This window comes from Ochotona curzoniae, unplaced genomic scaffold, assembly GCF_017591425.1.
Source record: "Ochotona curzoniae isolate NIBS_2020 unplaced genomic scaffold, NIBS_Ocur_1.0 contig_50, whole genome shotgun sequence".
NCBI classification, from domain to species: domain Eukaryota; kingdom Metazoa; phylum Chordata; class Mammalia; order Lagomorpha; family Ochotonidae; genus Ochotona; species Ochotona curzoniae.
The window spans coordinates 7,603,830-7,621,234 of record NW_024466446.1 but is presented as its reverse complement, the minus strand read 5'-3'; the positions used below and the strand labels follow the sequence as shown (position 1 = coordinate 7,621,234).

Genomic DNA, 17,405 nt, shown 5'->3' with positions numbered 1-17,405 from the left:
AAAGATGCTCTGTTGATGGTTGCTGGCTATATCTACATAACTCCTTAGCCTGTTATGGCAGCTCAACTCCTATGCACACCTGGGAGCCAAGAGCTCCAGGTCTTTTCTAAGACTAAAATCAGCAAAGCGTCATGAAAAAAAATTAGAAATCTAAACTGTCTGAAGCTATCTTTAAAGCCATCAAAACACCAAAAAGTTAAAAATACTGAAAGATATATAAACACAAAGACAAATGTGAAGCTTTGCAAATGAGCCTTCTGCTGTACACTATACACAACAAAGGTGTAACATTTTCCATAGAAAGAGATATCATAGTTTTCCTAAATCTATCTCCAAGAGGCCCAACAACAACATTTATGTTGGAGTGCTGGGCCATCTTTCCATTACATTTGGTTAGTCTTGACCCTTAACTGTTGAGTGTGAGGTCTTTAGCAAGATTCCAGAGCTACAAGCTTAAGAAGGCTAATGGTTTGCAATCTGTTTTAAACTGAGTATTAATTGAATGTGCTGAAATAAATCTCCATACATCAAATATGCGGTAAGCCAAATGACATATACAAACAGAAGCCATAAAATAAAATATAAAACACATGCTTTGTCATGTATTTATCTAATGCAAAATACTCATGCATGTGTTAGTAACACTGGCAATGACAGGCTTGCTCTGTATATATATATATATATATATATATATACAGTACCTGCAAGTACAATATATATGTACTTCTGCAAGCTTGAGTGAGCTCCAGCTAAGTTCTAATCTCTTCCCCCTGGGTCGCGTGAAGCATCTGTGTTATCTCCAAGCGTAAGGAACCAAAGCCAAGAATACAGATTCACTGAAGACTTCTTGAAGACTGACCCTCTTAAAAATACTTACTTACCACCATTTACCCATGTACCTGGAGCAACTGAGAATTCTGAGGTCTAAACTACCACCCAAGCATGCCTTTCTCCTCTTCCACTACAATGCATCAGCACGTACTTAATTCTTTATGGCTTACTGGGGATTTAAAAAAAAAGAAAAACAAAAACACATACACAACCTGCTGCCAAACCTGGCTCTGGAATCAGATGGATGTGGGAGTGGATTTTGCAATCCTAGGAAATACAGTCCCTTTGTCTGGAATGTGGGCATGTTAAGACTTGATTTCTGGACCCAGCGTGGTAGCCTAGCAGTTCAAGCCCTGGCCTTGCACATGCTGGGATCCCTTATGGGCGCCAGTTCGTACCACTGCTGCTCCACCTCCCTTCCAGCTCCCTGCCTATTTCCTTGGCACCCTGCACCCACATGGGAGACCACGAAGACGCTACTGGCTCCTGGCTTCAGATCAATTTAGCTCTGGCCACGGTGGCCACTTGGGGAATGAATCATTCAACAGAATATCTTCGCCTCTCCTTCCTTTTTGTAAAAAAATAAATTATGTCTTTCCAGTAAAAATAAACAAATCTTTATATAATGAAAAAAGAGACTTTTGATTTCATATGTGTGGTATGACCATAAGGGCTTTTCCTATGTAAGGATGACAATTCATTATGTTTACATAGGCAGATCACCAATATGCAGCGGAAAATGCACAAATCCCCAAGCTAAAAAAAAAAAAAATTAAACATTAACTTCCTTGTTACATAGTAATCATTTCTTATTTTTAAAACTATAGAGATGCACTTTTTTTTTTCCAGCTATAAAGTCACCAATTGTTTGAACCCAGGTAGACGGTAGTTTGGGAATACCACCCTGCACCTTTTCTCCAGTGGTTGGCAAACATTTAGGAATATTCTTACAAGTTCTTAGGGACCAGGGGTTCATTTTAAATGGGAAGATGACAAGCACGTTTCCATTAAGCAATTCACATACAGCCTGTTACCTGCTTAAGGGGGTGTGGGAAAAACATTCCTTTTGATTCTAAATCAAGCTAGCAAATTAAAGATACCTGGGAGGGTTGGGCATACTGAAATTCTGGCAGAAGTCCAAAGCTAAAAGAGCAAATGTATTATTTCACTTTGTTTCTTTATGGGAAAACGCAGTAGGCTGCCAAACCCAGCTCAGGAATCAGATGTGGGGGTGGGGCAGAGTGGGGTGGGGAGAGCAACATGCAGCCCTTTGATAAAGCAAAATACCCAGGAACACAGCAGAATTTTTCTCATGTGAGCCCTCCCTTTATCCAGAGGGTCAGACCTGAAGGGCAGGGCAGTGTGTGCGGCTGGTACAGCCTTGGCTGCAGTTACCTGAATAGAGGTCCGGTCCGGACCCTGAGGAGCATCCCACAGTGCCATCGGCAGCAGCATCTCTTGGGGAAGCGGCCGGCTGCAGTGGCTGCACAGTGAGGCAATCCGTGAGCAGGTCTGGATGGAGCTCTGTGCTGGACCGCAGCTAAGAGAAGGAGAAAACAAGAGAGATGGAGAAGGAAAGCTGGTCCTTGGCCTATTTGCCTGAAAAAGTATCATGCCCGAAGGCTCAATGCAATCCAATCCACAAATATTTATCAAGCAGCCCAAATGGGGTGGGCATGCAGCTTAACAGTGTAAAACAGTCAGTTCTCCAAATGTTGATAACACTTGGCAGGTGCTTCAGGAAAAAGTGGCCAGAGGCGGATTTGACTTGAGGTCTTGATATTTCCACTTCTGGGAACCAACTTCCTATTAGATTTCCATTTATTTGCTCTGTATCTTATCAAAACTTGTAATGATAACGAAAACAAACCCAAGTAGATTTAACTCATATTGAAAAGTGCTTTTAAAATACAGAGATACTGTCATGAAAATATCCTGGAGACAGGTAAGAAATGCTAAGTGAGGGCTGAACTCCTGTAGATTCTGCAGGCGAGGAAAAGTCTCAAGTTAAATTTTAAAATATTACAGAGCATGATGACAAGAAAAGCCAATGGCATTAACAGTAACAAAAACCCAACAGTATGTTCCAGGAAAATAAAACAATTGAAATCTGTGTTTTATCACGTTTAACGAAATTCTTTACATATTAAAGAGTTACATACCAAAACGCAAAGTGTAGAAGTGTTAGAATAAAGTACGGGTGAAAAGTTATCTCATCTCTTTATGAATAAGAATCTTGTAAGTGTATTTAGAATGGAAAACCACAAAAGATTTCATGACAGAAACACATTTGCTTGCTGCTCACACAAAAATATACTTTAAAACCATCTAGAAATGCATCTGTTACAAACAGCGCAGATTGTTTTAATCTAATATTTAAAGAGAATATATAAATCGGTGGTTTAAATAGAATTCTAAACCTATGCTTCCTCAGTATCACATATTCCTCTAGACTCTATAAATTGCCTTTACAGAATTTATAGTCCAGGTGGGTACGCAGATATTGGGCAAATCAAATATATGGCTGTATAGCATTAGAAGGTGAGACATATTACGCAAGAGGGGCAGAGATTGGAGACGGGACAAGTGAGGGAGGATGAGAGGTGGCAAGCCCAGATAGGGGGTTAGGGAAAGCCTCTTGGAGATGGAATCCTGAAAGAGGAAAGGAAATGAGGCCTGCAAACTGATGCAAAAACACCTGCCTGCCCGGTAGTATCTACGGATGATATGAAGAGAAGCAAGATGGGGGTCAAACCAGCTGAGATGTCAGTCACAGGAGAGGACACCAAAGATGTCAAGTGCACAGATTAGACATGAGCAGAAATCGCTAGCAAGGAGACACACAAAAACAGTAATAGGATAAATGTCTAGTACACCTGCAGAACACACCATGTTCAAACTTCTTTTCTTGGCCAGTTATCAAGACTATGAAGAAAGAAGTAGTGCAGTGAAGGTGCAGTGAGCGGCATGCTCAAACCCCATGGGTAGGAGTGCACGTAGATAGGAACTTTACAGATGGTGGATGGGAATGTCTCCTTAAGACCTGCCGTTGAGATCATTTTATTCTGGAATCTGTCCTAGATAAATATCATGAAATATGAAGGAAGATTTATACCCAAAGAGCCATGCATATGCAAAAATCTTTCTCTAATGATACACAGCATTATTTCTTAAATGTTTGTTAAGTTCTTAAATGCTCAAAAGTAGGACAGGCACACATAACCATTAGGACAATGTTTATGACCTTAAAAACAAAACACACACTTGTAACAAAATAAAAGCTGCACACAAAAACTGACAAAATTCTGGAATGCAGCATAAACCAGTATTAGAACTGATTTTTTGTGATTATCTATAATATCATGAATTCATTTTCTCATATCTTTGTTAAGATTTATTTATATATTTTAAAAACCAGTGTCACAGAGACGGAAGGAGAGACACACACACGGAGAAAAAGATCTTCCAGTTCGCTCCTCAGATCAGACAGAAGCCAGGAGCCACGCATGTCATCTTGGTCTTCAACCTGGGAGCCAGGGGCCCAAAGACTTGGGACATCTTTTGTCGCTCTTCCCACTAGCAGGGAGCTGGATGGGAAGTGGTGCAGCCAAGACATGAACTCACGCCCATATGGGATGCCAGTGTCACAGGCAGAAACTTTACTCCGTCTTCCACAACTTTAATGCTTCATCCTGTCCTCTGCCTTCCGCATTTTCTACATTCTAATGATGTGTTGGAGCCAGGTTTTACTCATCTCGAGTGTGCCAAGCACATGCATTTTTTCCAAACACTGCACACCACAATGTCAGATTGGCAGCTTGAAATCGGCCATGGCAGAAATAATTACATCACAGAAAATGGCACGTATGAAAAACTGGAGAGCCATTTTTTATATACCAGGTTGGGGCTAATTCGTAAGACACTGCCTGAAATGTATGCATCCCATAATGAAATGCTTTAACTTGCAGCTTCTTGCTTAATGCAACAGATGATATATTTGTGTCCCTTCCACCCACTTAGATGACCTGGACTGCGTTCTGGTCTCCTGGGTTCAGCCCAGCCAAATCCCAGTTATAACTTGCACCAGGAAACGGAAACTCTCACTTTCTCTACCTGTCAAATAAATAAATAAATGAAGAACAAAACAAAATGAAGAACAGCAACAAAATGATCAGCTCTCTACAGACAATGAACTGGGCTCTAAAGACACACACGTACACACTCCTTACAGAACAGCATTTCGTCTAGTTCAAAAAGTGTCATGTACCCAAGCTTTAGCCCTAGAATATAAACACGGTAGTGACTGTGCATCCAGGGAAGGGGTACGTAGGCACATGTAGCGGATGAGACATAATTACATTGTGACATCTTTGGCTCTGGCATATTGGAATCTCTGACCACGACTGTCCACGTTCATGTTCAACCCTCCTCTCAGGGTCTCTGGAAGATATGTTTGTTATTTTGGTACTAACCTGACACATGCTGTGCAAGAGAAACTGGAAAAAAAAATTCAAGGCTTAACATGAGTTCTGCTGATTGCTTTGAATTTGTCTTCCATTGTGAAAATGAGATCTGGGGTCCACATGTTCTACTTAGGGTAGACACGAAGGCCTCTCTGCTTTCTATTACCAACCACTCTGGGGTTTTACAGTTATCAGTATCAATGAGGTCTTTGCAAGGAATTTCACGGCCATGGTTACTCCTGGCGTCAAAGGCAGGCAATTCTTCCCTCGCTTCAACAAGTGTTCTTGTTTTCCAAGAGTGTGATTCCATACGACTTTGTGGTGAGAGTTAATTTGGTTTTCTCTGGGATTAGACATGGTTCTAGCAAATGCTTCTTAAATTGAACAAGCCTTGAGGCTTTTATGGAAAATTTCCATAAGAGGTCCATGTGCATAAAAAGGCAGGAATATTGGAATCTCTGGGTCTTGTTTTGTGCATTGCGAGTTTCCATCCCAGACCATCAGTCCAAGAAAAGGCCTTCCAAGATCATGTTAAGGTTCTAGACACTCTCTGATCCAGGGATTATCTGATGGGGGAGGTGAGATGCGATGAGCAACATCTCCTGGGAGAGGGGCTTTCATTGGAAAAAGGATTCCAACCAGTTATGTCAACAATTGTATAACATGGATTTCAGCGACATCTTCCATGCTAGAGAACTGTAAAGAAGACCGAGACACATCTTTCAGTGGTAATTGGAGCTTTCAGATCTGGGCATACATCAAAGCCCCAGCCCACAGCTGCTCTTCCATAGGTTTGGGGGTCCATGTTCAAGTTTCCTGAGGAGGTTGGTGATGTTGGTTTGGGCACCACAATTGGACAACCATCAACCTCTAAGAATCCTGATGAAGCCTGCTTCTATTTTTCTGGTAATAGGAAGATGAGATGAACTCTGGAAACAGAGCGGACTAGAAAATACTAATATTCTTTAATGTAGGAACTTCTTTGATTAGCTGTGGCTAATAAAAATCTTTTTGAAGCACAGATTTCAATCCTCTAATTAGCAGGTTTTGGAAAAGGCCACTGGAAGAAGATAAGGGTAAAAGCGAGGAATGTGGACAAGTCCCTGGGTTTGCAAATACTGGGGCAGAAAGTTCAAATCTGCAGGGGCGAACGGGTCATGCTTTATCTGTTGTCATCATAGCCTGACAATTTTGCAGGAAGCTTTCTGGAGACAGGTGAACTTTAAGAGTTTAGTGTTGTCTCCTGTGGAAAGTATCCATTGACCCAGAGGCCATATTCATTAGCCTGTTACCATAGGAAAGATTTTTAAATTTTGTACATGCTTGAAAAGCAGATTTTACAGAAAGAAGGAGACACAGAAAGAAGTCTTCCTCTGCTGGTTCACTAACCAAATGGTCACAACAGCCAGAGCTGAGCCAATCTGAAGCTAGGAGCAAGGTGCTCCTTCTAGGTTTTACATGTTGAGTGCAGGTGCCAATATGGCGGCCCCGTATGGGGACTTCCACCCATAGTGAAGGATGGCAAGTCAGAGGCTGCATATCTGCTCAGCTGCATTACCACGTCTTCTCGTTCTCTGGCTTTAAGTTTTACACTGGTTGCCACCCTGGACAGGTGCAGGAATGAGGCTGTGCTGTTAGTATTAGGAAGGCAAAACTCCAAACACGAAGATGATCCCCAGTGTGAAGCAGGTGCTGCCATCGCCAAGCTCGGCTAACAGATTCTTTCATACATCCCACACCTGCATCTTATGCAATCTCTCTTACTCTTCATAATGCAGAGTCCCAACGACTGGAGTCACCCTCCACTGCTTTCCCAAGCCACAATCAGAGAGATGGATCAGAAATAGAGCAGCCAGGACACAAACTGGTGTCCATCTGGGATGCCAGCTCTGCAGGTTGAGGATTAAGCTGCCCCACCATCGTGCCAGCCTCCCTAATACCTTAACCACTAAGCTAAATGCCCACCCCAGTATGTTTTCCTAAAAAAAAAAAAAAGACTTCATTTTTTATTGGAAAGGCAGATTTACAAAGAAGAGACAGAGAGAAAGATCTTCCATCTGCTGGTTCACTTCCCAAGTGGCCACAACAGCTGGAGCTGAGCTGATTCAAAGCCAGGAGCCTAGAGCTTCTTCGGGGTCTCCCACACAGGTGTAGGATCCCAAGGCTTTGGGTCACTGCTTTCCCAGGCCACAGGCACAGAGCTGGATGGGAAGTATGGCAGCTGGAACACGAACTAGTGCCCATATGGGATCCTGGCGCATGCACAGCAAGGATTTAGCTACTAGGCTGTTGTGCTTCTCTCCACCCTTGTTCCCATCTCTGCACCAGCACTTTTTTAAATTGTGAAATGCAACAATCTGGACTCAGTCCTCTGATATCAGGCCCCTCCCAAAGAGGAGCTTGTTCTCTCTCTCTCTCTCTCGATTCTGATTGCCTAGCTCTCCCTTGATTCACCCCTATTTTTCTTTCTCCTATTTCTCTCCTAATGTTTTCTTTGGTTCTCATTCTGCCTCGAGAGTCCAGCCGGACTTGGTGGAAGGAACACTCCCATCTGCAGGCTTCCCACATGCAGTTTTAGATGTGGAGGTCAGAGATAACCTCTGTGAGAACATGATGGCCTGACCTCTGGCTAAAATGAGGAAGCAAGACACGAAGCCAGTGTTTTCATGCATAAGGAACGACAGGGAAAGATACCAAAGGAGGAATAAGTGGACGAGTTCTGCAGACAGCTGCCTGAGAGGAGCAATGAAGATAACAAAACAGACATATGCCAGGCAGGTGGTGAAACTTCCAGAAGCCACAGTGCATAAAACGTTTAGGTACATGAAGATTTAGTATCTGATTTGCTTACAATGAAAATGCAATGCAAGGCCGTGAGCCGGAAAGCAAGTGGTTTGTGTTAAGTTATGAAAGGATCAATGTGATTATTGAGTGGAAAACAGGCAGGACATAGAGTGTCCTGGGAGAGCCAAACCCACCACTTAAATGCCTATGCAGAAGATTAGGTTGCTGAGGTGGTGAGAGTGGTCAGTTTCTGCTTTGAAAGTGGACCTTCACTTAGTGTAGAACATGAGGGAAATAGCAGAGCCATGAATGTGCCCAAGTTTTGGTCTGGGAAACAGCAAAGAAGAACTTGGAGGGAGCAGGTTGAAGGGAAACCAGCAGTTTCATTTTAGAGATATTAACTCTCAAATGACACCTGAGAACCAGGGGACAAGAACCTGCAGGCATCTATACATGAGAGAATGGATATAGTGCACTAGACAGAGCCAGACTATCAGTGGCAACTCTCCCAGGCTCTCATGCCTGTAACTTCTGCCTTGGGATTTCAAATGGACTCTCCTAAAATAGCGCAGATCACACCATTTCCAAAGATGCGCTCCTAAGGGCTGGATATTATGAACCTCCACCTGCACTGTGGGTGGGCATCTACCTTGAGTCAAGATGAGAACTTGATTGGATGTTTACAAACATCTTGTTTAGTTTGCTGGCCACTCCTTCTGCTGGACAGGACTTGCATTCTTTCTCCCACCAAACTCACCCAAGATCCAGAGGACTACTCGGTCCTAAGTTAAGGCTTCCCTGACCAGGCCACTCTCCACTGACTGTCTTCAAACACTTCTAGGACTGGGCACGGGCACTTGTTATGAGTCGATTGTATGACAATGCTGAACCGTACACAAGGCCCTGACTAAATTTTTCTACCTTTTCACATCCAGTAGCAAGATACAGTACTACAGCCAGTCATTTTGTCACCGACTGTTCATTGATTTGGAAGAATGGGCTATAATGTGTTATCTAAAGGAAGTTACAATCTGTAATTGCTTTCAGAATGCCTAAGATATATAATAGCGTAATCTCTTAATTTCCTTCAACTTACAGAGAAGAGTAAAGGCAGTGAGAGGGTTGTCCTTTTATCCAATCCCTCATCCCTTGGACTAGCCATGAACCATGTGTCTATCAGCTTCTGTGTACTCAGAGAATTCGTCCATCCCTCCACCCCCATCAGTGATGAAGCTGCTCCTTAACTTTGAAGGGGGATAAACTCAGTTACTCTCCAGAGTTCCCTGTGGGAGGGATATACCGGAATGGGCAACTTTATTCTTCTCCTGTACACCGTGGGGGCTCTCCTGGAAGTACTTCTTTAACAAACCACACAATGCTGAATCCCTGGCTATCAGCTGACTTGCAGAACACCCCACTTGGGTGTTGATTCAAATTTACTTTCAAATTTACTTTGGTTCAAGAATGTCAAGGGCTAATCAGCACCATTTAAATGTATGTTCAAGTGCACAGAGTTCACTTCTCTAAGGTGCCCTTGCTGTGTAACCCACATAGTAGGAGTATGGTAACTACATATTTAATCAAAGTAATAGTCTTCTGGGCCATTATGGCTAACACTGAAAACAAAATATTGTGGAAATCAGCTTCAAAAGAAAATAATCAGCCTTCAAAGTGGTTCAGATGTGACTACAATCAAACCTCTCTACCGTTGGCAAACCTACCTTCCTTACAACTCCAGCAGGTAACCTTCAGAGCTAGATCTCGACTCCCCTATACTATGGGGGCAACTCCACCTTGGCACTTGACTTCAGTTTGACACGGTTCCAGTTACTGAAAGTCTTTTTTGGATATATGCATTTGTCATGCAGGTCCTAGCAATCCTTAAGATTGCTTTTAACCTCCCACTAAAAAGCTGCTCCAAGGCTCCTGGAGAGAACCAGGAGGACCAGAGATAGCACTGAGTCTAAGAAGTCATCTGTGAGTATTTGAGGACTAATGATCTTCACCTCCCATGAACCATTTTAGGGCTTAATTTTTCTTCCTCTGCAGGTACAGGTAAACAAATTGGCTCCTCAGCTTTGTACAGTCTCCCATTATAAAATATTCTTTCCAAATGATAGTTTTTCAACTTTGATAATGAAATCACCCATCAAGAGTTGACAAGGTTCCTGCATACAGAAATTTGAGCTTCTTTCCCAACAATGCAGGGATTCTTCCTAATATATAAAAACAAGGCACCATCAAGAGTGATTTGTATTTTTTTTTTTTTGCTGTTGCTGTTGTTCAAGACTATTCTGTTAATGTTTATAAGCTCTTGAAACAAGAGATGGAAATTCTACTCCCATCATTTTCTCATTTCAGATATGATTGAATAATCGGCCAAGATTAAGTGAGTCAAGTGGAAATAATTAGGAAAGGGAAAAAGGCCCAGATTCTTCCACTTTCAGTTCCATTACATTTTATTCCAGGAGCAAAGGCACTCTGTTAGCTTGAAGTGAGACATAATTCCAAAGAAAACGAGGCACCATCAAAGGCCTTTTGTTTTCCCTTTCTCCAATGAGCATAGCCCATCTGGGCTGTGCATGTTTATGTATCACCTTGTAGGGATTCCTTTGTTCCCCAGAAATCAAATGCCACCAAAATATGTTTCTGAATAAATTCAGCCAGAAGGGAAGACAAGGAGATTTATTTCCCTTCCTCCCCACCCCGCCAGAGGTTTAAAGTTTATTACCAGAACATTCTCATCAAATGTTCTCTATGACACTTGGAGCAATGGGGATCTCAGGGAATTAGCTCATTGCCAAAAGGCTTAAAAATAATTACAATGAATTAACCTATTATATTAATTACAATTAATTTTGAATCTGAGAATTCTCTGGGGGATTACTTAGCAATGACATTTATGAAGTGGCTTTGGCATATCATAGGTAATTAATCTCCCACAATCTGCTATCAAATTCGTTTCCTTTGAGAATGACCAATTTGCGGGGAGGCAAAGAAATGAGAGTGAAGACTTAGAAAAATGACACTGGAGAAATACTTCCTTGGAAACATGAGGGCCAAACTGGGTACCCTGAGCTTTTCTTTAAAGTCAAAATGCTTACGCATAGCTTATTAACAGACATCAAAATATCCAAATGGATACACACACCAAGCTATAGTCATATATATACATACATATATGTATCAGTATTTGTCAGATATACATGACAAATCAGAGCCAATAAAGGCACAAAACTGATGCCTCTTCCATCCGAAATGTTCATTCATTGAAACTGTTCAGAAACATAAAATATCAGAGCTGAAAGAAACTAGGACCCAATAACCTACCCGCTTTATAGTGTTCCCACCCACATGACTGAAAAAGTTCTGCTCTGTTCCAGTAGTCATTGGCTACATACAATTAATGTGTACCTGAAACATGGTAGGTGCATCTGAAGAACTGAACTTTTCCTTTTATTTATTTTTTTAAAAGATTTATTTTTATTGGAAAGTCAGACATACAAAGAAGAGGAGAGACAGAAGAAAATCTTCCACATGCTGATTCACTCCCCAAGTGGCCACAACAGCCACAGCTGAGCCGTTACCAGGAGCCTGGATCCTCTTCCAGGTCTCCCATGCAGGTGTAGGGTCCCAAGGCTTTGGACCGTCCTCAACTGCTTTCCCAGGCCATAAGCAGGGAGGTGGATGAGAAGCGGTCCATCAGGATTAGAACCAGTGCTCATATACCTGCTAGGTTACTGTGCCGGCCCTTAATTTCTTTTTTAAAAAAGATTTGTTATTGCTATTATTTTTCATGACTCGGTTTTGTAAGATAGGGATTCCTCTCCCCAATCTTCCCCCTATATTTTCCATTCCACCCTATTTGCCCCTATATTATTACAGCAGTATAGTCCTTAATTAACAGTTATACATTTAACATTCTGCTACTGAAGTGCATTGCGCAATTGTAGGTAGAGGCAGTAATCAAAAATCCAGTATTAAACTATCAAACAGAAGTCCTTGTTTTACTCAGAAGTAGAGATGTATACTGTATTTCCTGGTATGCTAATCTCCATCACAGAGTTCATGTATGAGAATATATGTATATGCTCATTACTTATATAACAATTTGTTTTTTTATTTTGCATTAAGGCTGTTATTATTATTATTATTATTCTCCCCATACAGAAATAAAGAGAGAGAGAGAGACAAAGATCTTCCATCCACTGGTTCACTCTGCAAATAACTGCATTGGTTGGAGCTAAGCAGGAGCTTCCCTTTGTGTACCCACATGGGTGCAGGGTCCTAAAGCTTTGGGCGTCCTCCACCATCCTCCCAAGTGACCGGGAGGGACCTGGCTAGCTGGGAAGTGGAGTAAGCAGGTGCTCAAATGGGATGCTGCCGCCTGCAAGTGGAGGACCAGCCAACAAAGCCCCATGAAGGTTGCCTTAAATCACAGAGAACATGTGATATTTGTTCTTTTGGAACCAGCTTATTGCACCGAGCATGTTCAGCTGCATTACACTACTGTTTATCACACTAGCACAGCTCAATATTTCTCTTTACCCACTTGAAGACAGGGAACACTTCTTTACTGTCACCATTCGCTATGGCTAAATAAGTCTAAGCATTAGAAAGTTTTGTCTCAGATTGAGAGATTGCAGGTCACATTTCGAACTTCTGCAATCTATTCCTTTCTTCCACCAGATCACAGAGCATCTCTGCTTACATAATATCTCATAAACTTCCAAATGGTGCAGAATCCTGGACAGTCCTGAAATAGCCATGGTTTAAGCCTCTGTGTCAGTTCTGCCTTAGCCAGCTTCCCACCCCCTCACCCTACCACCCCTTGGCTGAACAGCTTTTGTTTCTTACACAGATGAGAGGATTCTTAAGTAGGTGAGTTGGAATCTTGTGACAAATTGGTTTATGTGACTCTGGGCTGGTGTAGTCACTTTCCTGAGCAGAGTCTCTTTACTCTAAAGCAATGCCAATACCACAGTTTACTTAGATGCTTAGAGGAGCATATGAGATGAATCGCAGCACTTAACCCCATGCTTGACACAGAAAAATCACTAAAGTTCTTTCAGGTAGCTCAGGACTCCATTCAACACCCCAACTGCTCTCAACTGGGCCTCAGTGGCTTACGTGCAAATAATATCCAAACATGTATTAATACAGTGAAGCAGCCTGTCTGACTGGAACAGAGCGTTAGCACATACAGAGAAACTTGGGGCATAGCAAACTAATCCTCCGCCCACTGCACAGGCATCCCATATGGACAGCAGGTTCGTGTCCCAGCTGCTCCACTTCCCTTCCAGCTCCCTGCTTATGGTTTGGGAAAGCAATGGAATCTGGCCAAAGTTGTTGGGTCTCTGCACCCACGTGGGAGACCCAGAAGAAGCTTCTGGTTCCTACCTTCAGATCAGCCCAGATTTGGCCATGGTGGCCATTTGGAGATTGAATCAGTGGATGGAAGATGTCTTTCTCTCTCACTCATTCTTTCAAGTAAAACAAATAAATCTTAAAAAAAAAAATCCAGAGACAGGGGCCCTGGCACAATGGCTCAACTGGCTAATCCTCACCTTGCAAGTGCCACGATCCCATTTGGGAACCGGTTTATGTCTCAGTTGTTCCACTTCTCACCCACTGGGAAAGCAGTGGATGATGGCTCAAAGCCTTGGGACCCTGTACTTGTGTGAGAGACCCAGAAGATGCTGTTGGATCCTGGCTTCAGAATGGCTCAGTTGTTGTAACCATTTGAAGAGTGAACCAGTGGATGGAAAAGCTTTGTCTCTCTCTGTAAATCCGGCTTTCCAATATAAATAAATAAATATTAGAAAAAATCCAGAGACACTGCAAACTGTGGAAAAGTGAAATTAAAAGATGCTTATTTTGTTACCAAAAAAAAATTAAAAAAAAAAAAACCCTTCTGAAAATAATACACAGGTCAAGTCTTCAAAAGTTCCCAATATGTATTTGAGAAAAACTATGATTGGATTTCAAAACATTTTCATTCCGAAATACATTGATCCTCTAATTTGATTCACTCATCATTTTTGAAATGTTCTTTGCAATATTCTTGTGTATCTCTTGCTCTAGACCCTCCTGCTGTATGAGTTCAGCCAAGAGCAGACAACATCTGTAAAAATACTTCCAGAACATTCTGGATTTATGTCAAAACTTCATCGAGATGTTATATTTACCAAAATCTGCACCATGACCTAGCTATCCTATCAGGGAGTCGGGGCTTGAAAAGCTGTGAAAATCAGAAAGGCCTACAGCTCATATATATTTTTTTTTGCATTGTTACATTTATAAAACATCCTTCTTCAAAAGTCAATGCTTTTGTAAACTGACACCAAACTGACACCAAGAACTTTATGTTATTTTCTGACTTGAAAATGCTATCCCAAAGATACACTCACGGGTGGGTCAAGCTTGACCAAAGACAGATCTCCAAAATACAACATCACACTGGAAAAAAAAAAAAGGTACGCTTTTTTTTTTCTTAGAGAAGTGGAAATATGAACATGAAATTTCACTTTGCCATGGGATACAGCCCCTTTGATCCTTTGGGTCCTGATAATGGGGTTGTGAAGACTCAAAGCAAGACAAAGAGTTTACTTCTGTTACAGCTTCATGAATTCCTCTGACACTGGCTCAGTGCACTAATGGGACCGCACACATTCCACCTAATCCATTCAAGTGTAGCATTTTTTCTTTCTATTCAAGTATTCTCAAGGTTTAATTAAAGCATCTGGTAATTACTTCCCCTGTCCATCTTACCAACTCCGTATTGTCTTCCCTTGAATTGATTTCTGACTACATCTCCTGCCTGTACTATCGTTTAGGAAGTGTGGGGAGGGACTCACTGTGAAATCAGTGGATCTCATTTTTTCTTTTCTTCCTTTCATTTAATTAAAATGGATTGACTGAGAAAGGCTTAAGGCTGATTCTAATGCGCTTGAGTGTTTGGATAATTTTTTTTTTAAATGCCAACTTCCCAAAGTGGAAGGCTGTCATTCTAAAGGACAGCGCCGTTCTCTGCTCTTCTGCCCCCACCCCTTCTATTCAACAGTTTAATTTTTCTCAAGTACATCACCACTCCCTCACCATGCTAAGGTCATTCTTGACTCTACACACCCTACACTTGTGGGCTTTAATAAGCTCACTCCCTGCTGTGTAGCTTCACACACCACGACTGGGTCACACAGGGTCAAGATGCTCTCTCGTATACTCCTGGTTCATTCTCGTTCATGTCACCAGCTCCAAGTCCAGCCACAAACCTCCCCCACCTGGAGTCTTCTTTTCTCCATACTTTACACATCAATAACATATTCTGTAGATTTTCCAAGGATCAAACCATTGTCACCTCTCAAGTTTTTCTATGACCTTGCCATTCCAAAGTTCTTTTTCCTTCCATTCTAGCTTGTGGTAGTCATTTCTCTTCATCATGCTGGTGTCACTTTGGTATTCAGTTTTTCACAATGGTTATTTATGAGTTATACACGTGTATATACACACAACTACAGATGTGTGTGTATATGAACAGGTTCTATGGCTGTTGAATTATGCAATCAAAGATGTTTTTTTTTTTTTAACATGAAAGGTATTTTCTAAATGTTTGAGGACAGCATAAACAAATGAATGAACTGCAGATTGACCAAGAGCTGCTAAGGATTCGTGCATACATGCTTACCCTTTAGGTCAAACCTCAAAGACAGAGCCAGGTCTTCATGGGATACTAAAGGAAGAGTGGGTAAGGCCCTTCAAACAGGGCTATATTTAGAGCAAAATATCAGAGAGTGAAATGAAATCTTAACAGAAGTTTTAAAAAAACCACTTTTATGCCAAATTTCACTACATAATACCATTCACATTTATATATTGCCTTTTGGAAAGTGTAAATGAGCAATCGTTCCAATATGAAATGCTAATTCATTTACACTTCATATCTCTCATTCATCTGGAGGGGCTGGGAACAATTCCAATTTTCTACCTTGGTTTTACAGATTTAATGCCTAGAGTGTGTGTAGCAAGTAGAATACAGAAATTTTAGGCTGAGTGATCCTGAAATCACACATTTAAATCTCTTTTATGACAAACTACCCAGCCAAGATGACATCCTTAGTATAACAGCTCCTGGCTGTACAAATGAACCTGCCCCAAACTCTGTTCTCCTCGGCTGTTGCTACGCATTTGAGGTAATGTTGCCTAAAGCTAAGAGCCTACTTGTGACACTCCCTTGTTGAAAGACTATGTCTCAGTTAAGAATGAGGCATGAGCTACATAACTGTTGGAGTCATTGATGGACCAAGGCTTCTCTCCACGGTCATCAGAAAAGAGGCCTAGTGGAGCGACATATATAGGGGCAGGCCCAGGACAAGGATGGGAGTCCTGTACAGTCTTACTGTGATCTACACAGTCTCTTCCCAGATCACTTTAGCATCTTTGGACAGCAACATTATTTAGAGCCCTTTTGCAATGAATCTGAAGTCCTCTTTAAAAAAAAAAATAGTTAAACTAGCCCCATAAATCCAGATTAGAAAGCCTAAACTGCAAAAGGACATGTGGGAAGTGGGCCAAGGGCAAGGATGCCACCAAGGCCATTTAGGAAGCAGTGTCTTCACCTACATGGGCCTCGCAGCGCTACCCAACAGAACAGCGAGTAGGCCAAAGGAAAGGCACAGAGCCCAAAGACTGCAATGCGGCACATTGTCCTCTGAGCTGGACAGGATGCTACTTCCTCCCCAGATGTCCTACCACTTGCAGGCTTTAGCTTGCATACTTTTATTCCCAGGGTCTATAAGGAACTCCAAACTCAGCGGTCTGCTGTGTCTAACTCCACTTTCAAATGCTCCAGACCTCACGTTGCTTGTCTGTCATAATTATCAGCACCCCCATGGGAAGATGCTATTATTGGAAGTAATTTCACATTCTGACACGGCAGGAAGCTAGTACAAGTTGTAGCTACTTCAGATCTCTGCAAAGAGCCCTGTGTGCTGGAAACTTTCAGTTCACTAGAAATAAATTTATCAAAGAAATACTCCTGCATGTATGCTAAGGGGAAGAAAAGTGTCATAGACATGTTTCTCTGTCTTTCCCAACAATTCTACAACGAGGTAAGACGGATATGCTGAGCATTCAAACAAGCAACATTTCCTGCCATTTTTTTTCAATCTGACTTTAAGTAAATCAGAGGCTGCTTGCTCCTCGAAATCAGAAATTAACAAGCAACACAAGTCGTCTAGTCCATGTATAGCAGAAATATTCAAAATAAAAACTAGAGACACCAAGAAATAACAATCTCTCTTGAGAATTCTGTTTCCCTGTCCAGAGAAA

At 41.8% G+C, this 17,405-nt stretch overlaps 1 protein-coding gene across 1 annotated transcript in view; it reads right to left on the bottom strand.

The window, feature by feature from the left end:
- The window catches only part of GLIS3 (GLIS family zinc finger 3), a 377,681-nt gene that overhangs the window by 55,115 nt on the left and 305,161 nt on the right, over positions 1-17,405 (bottom strand). Inside the window, exon 6 of the mRNA XM_040988900.1 lies at positions 2,227-2,371. Coding sequence (XP_040844834.1) covers positions 2,227-2,371 — 145 coding nt within the window. The remainder of the gene's footprint in view (positions 1-2,226; positions 2,372-17,405) is intronic.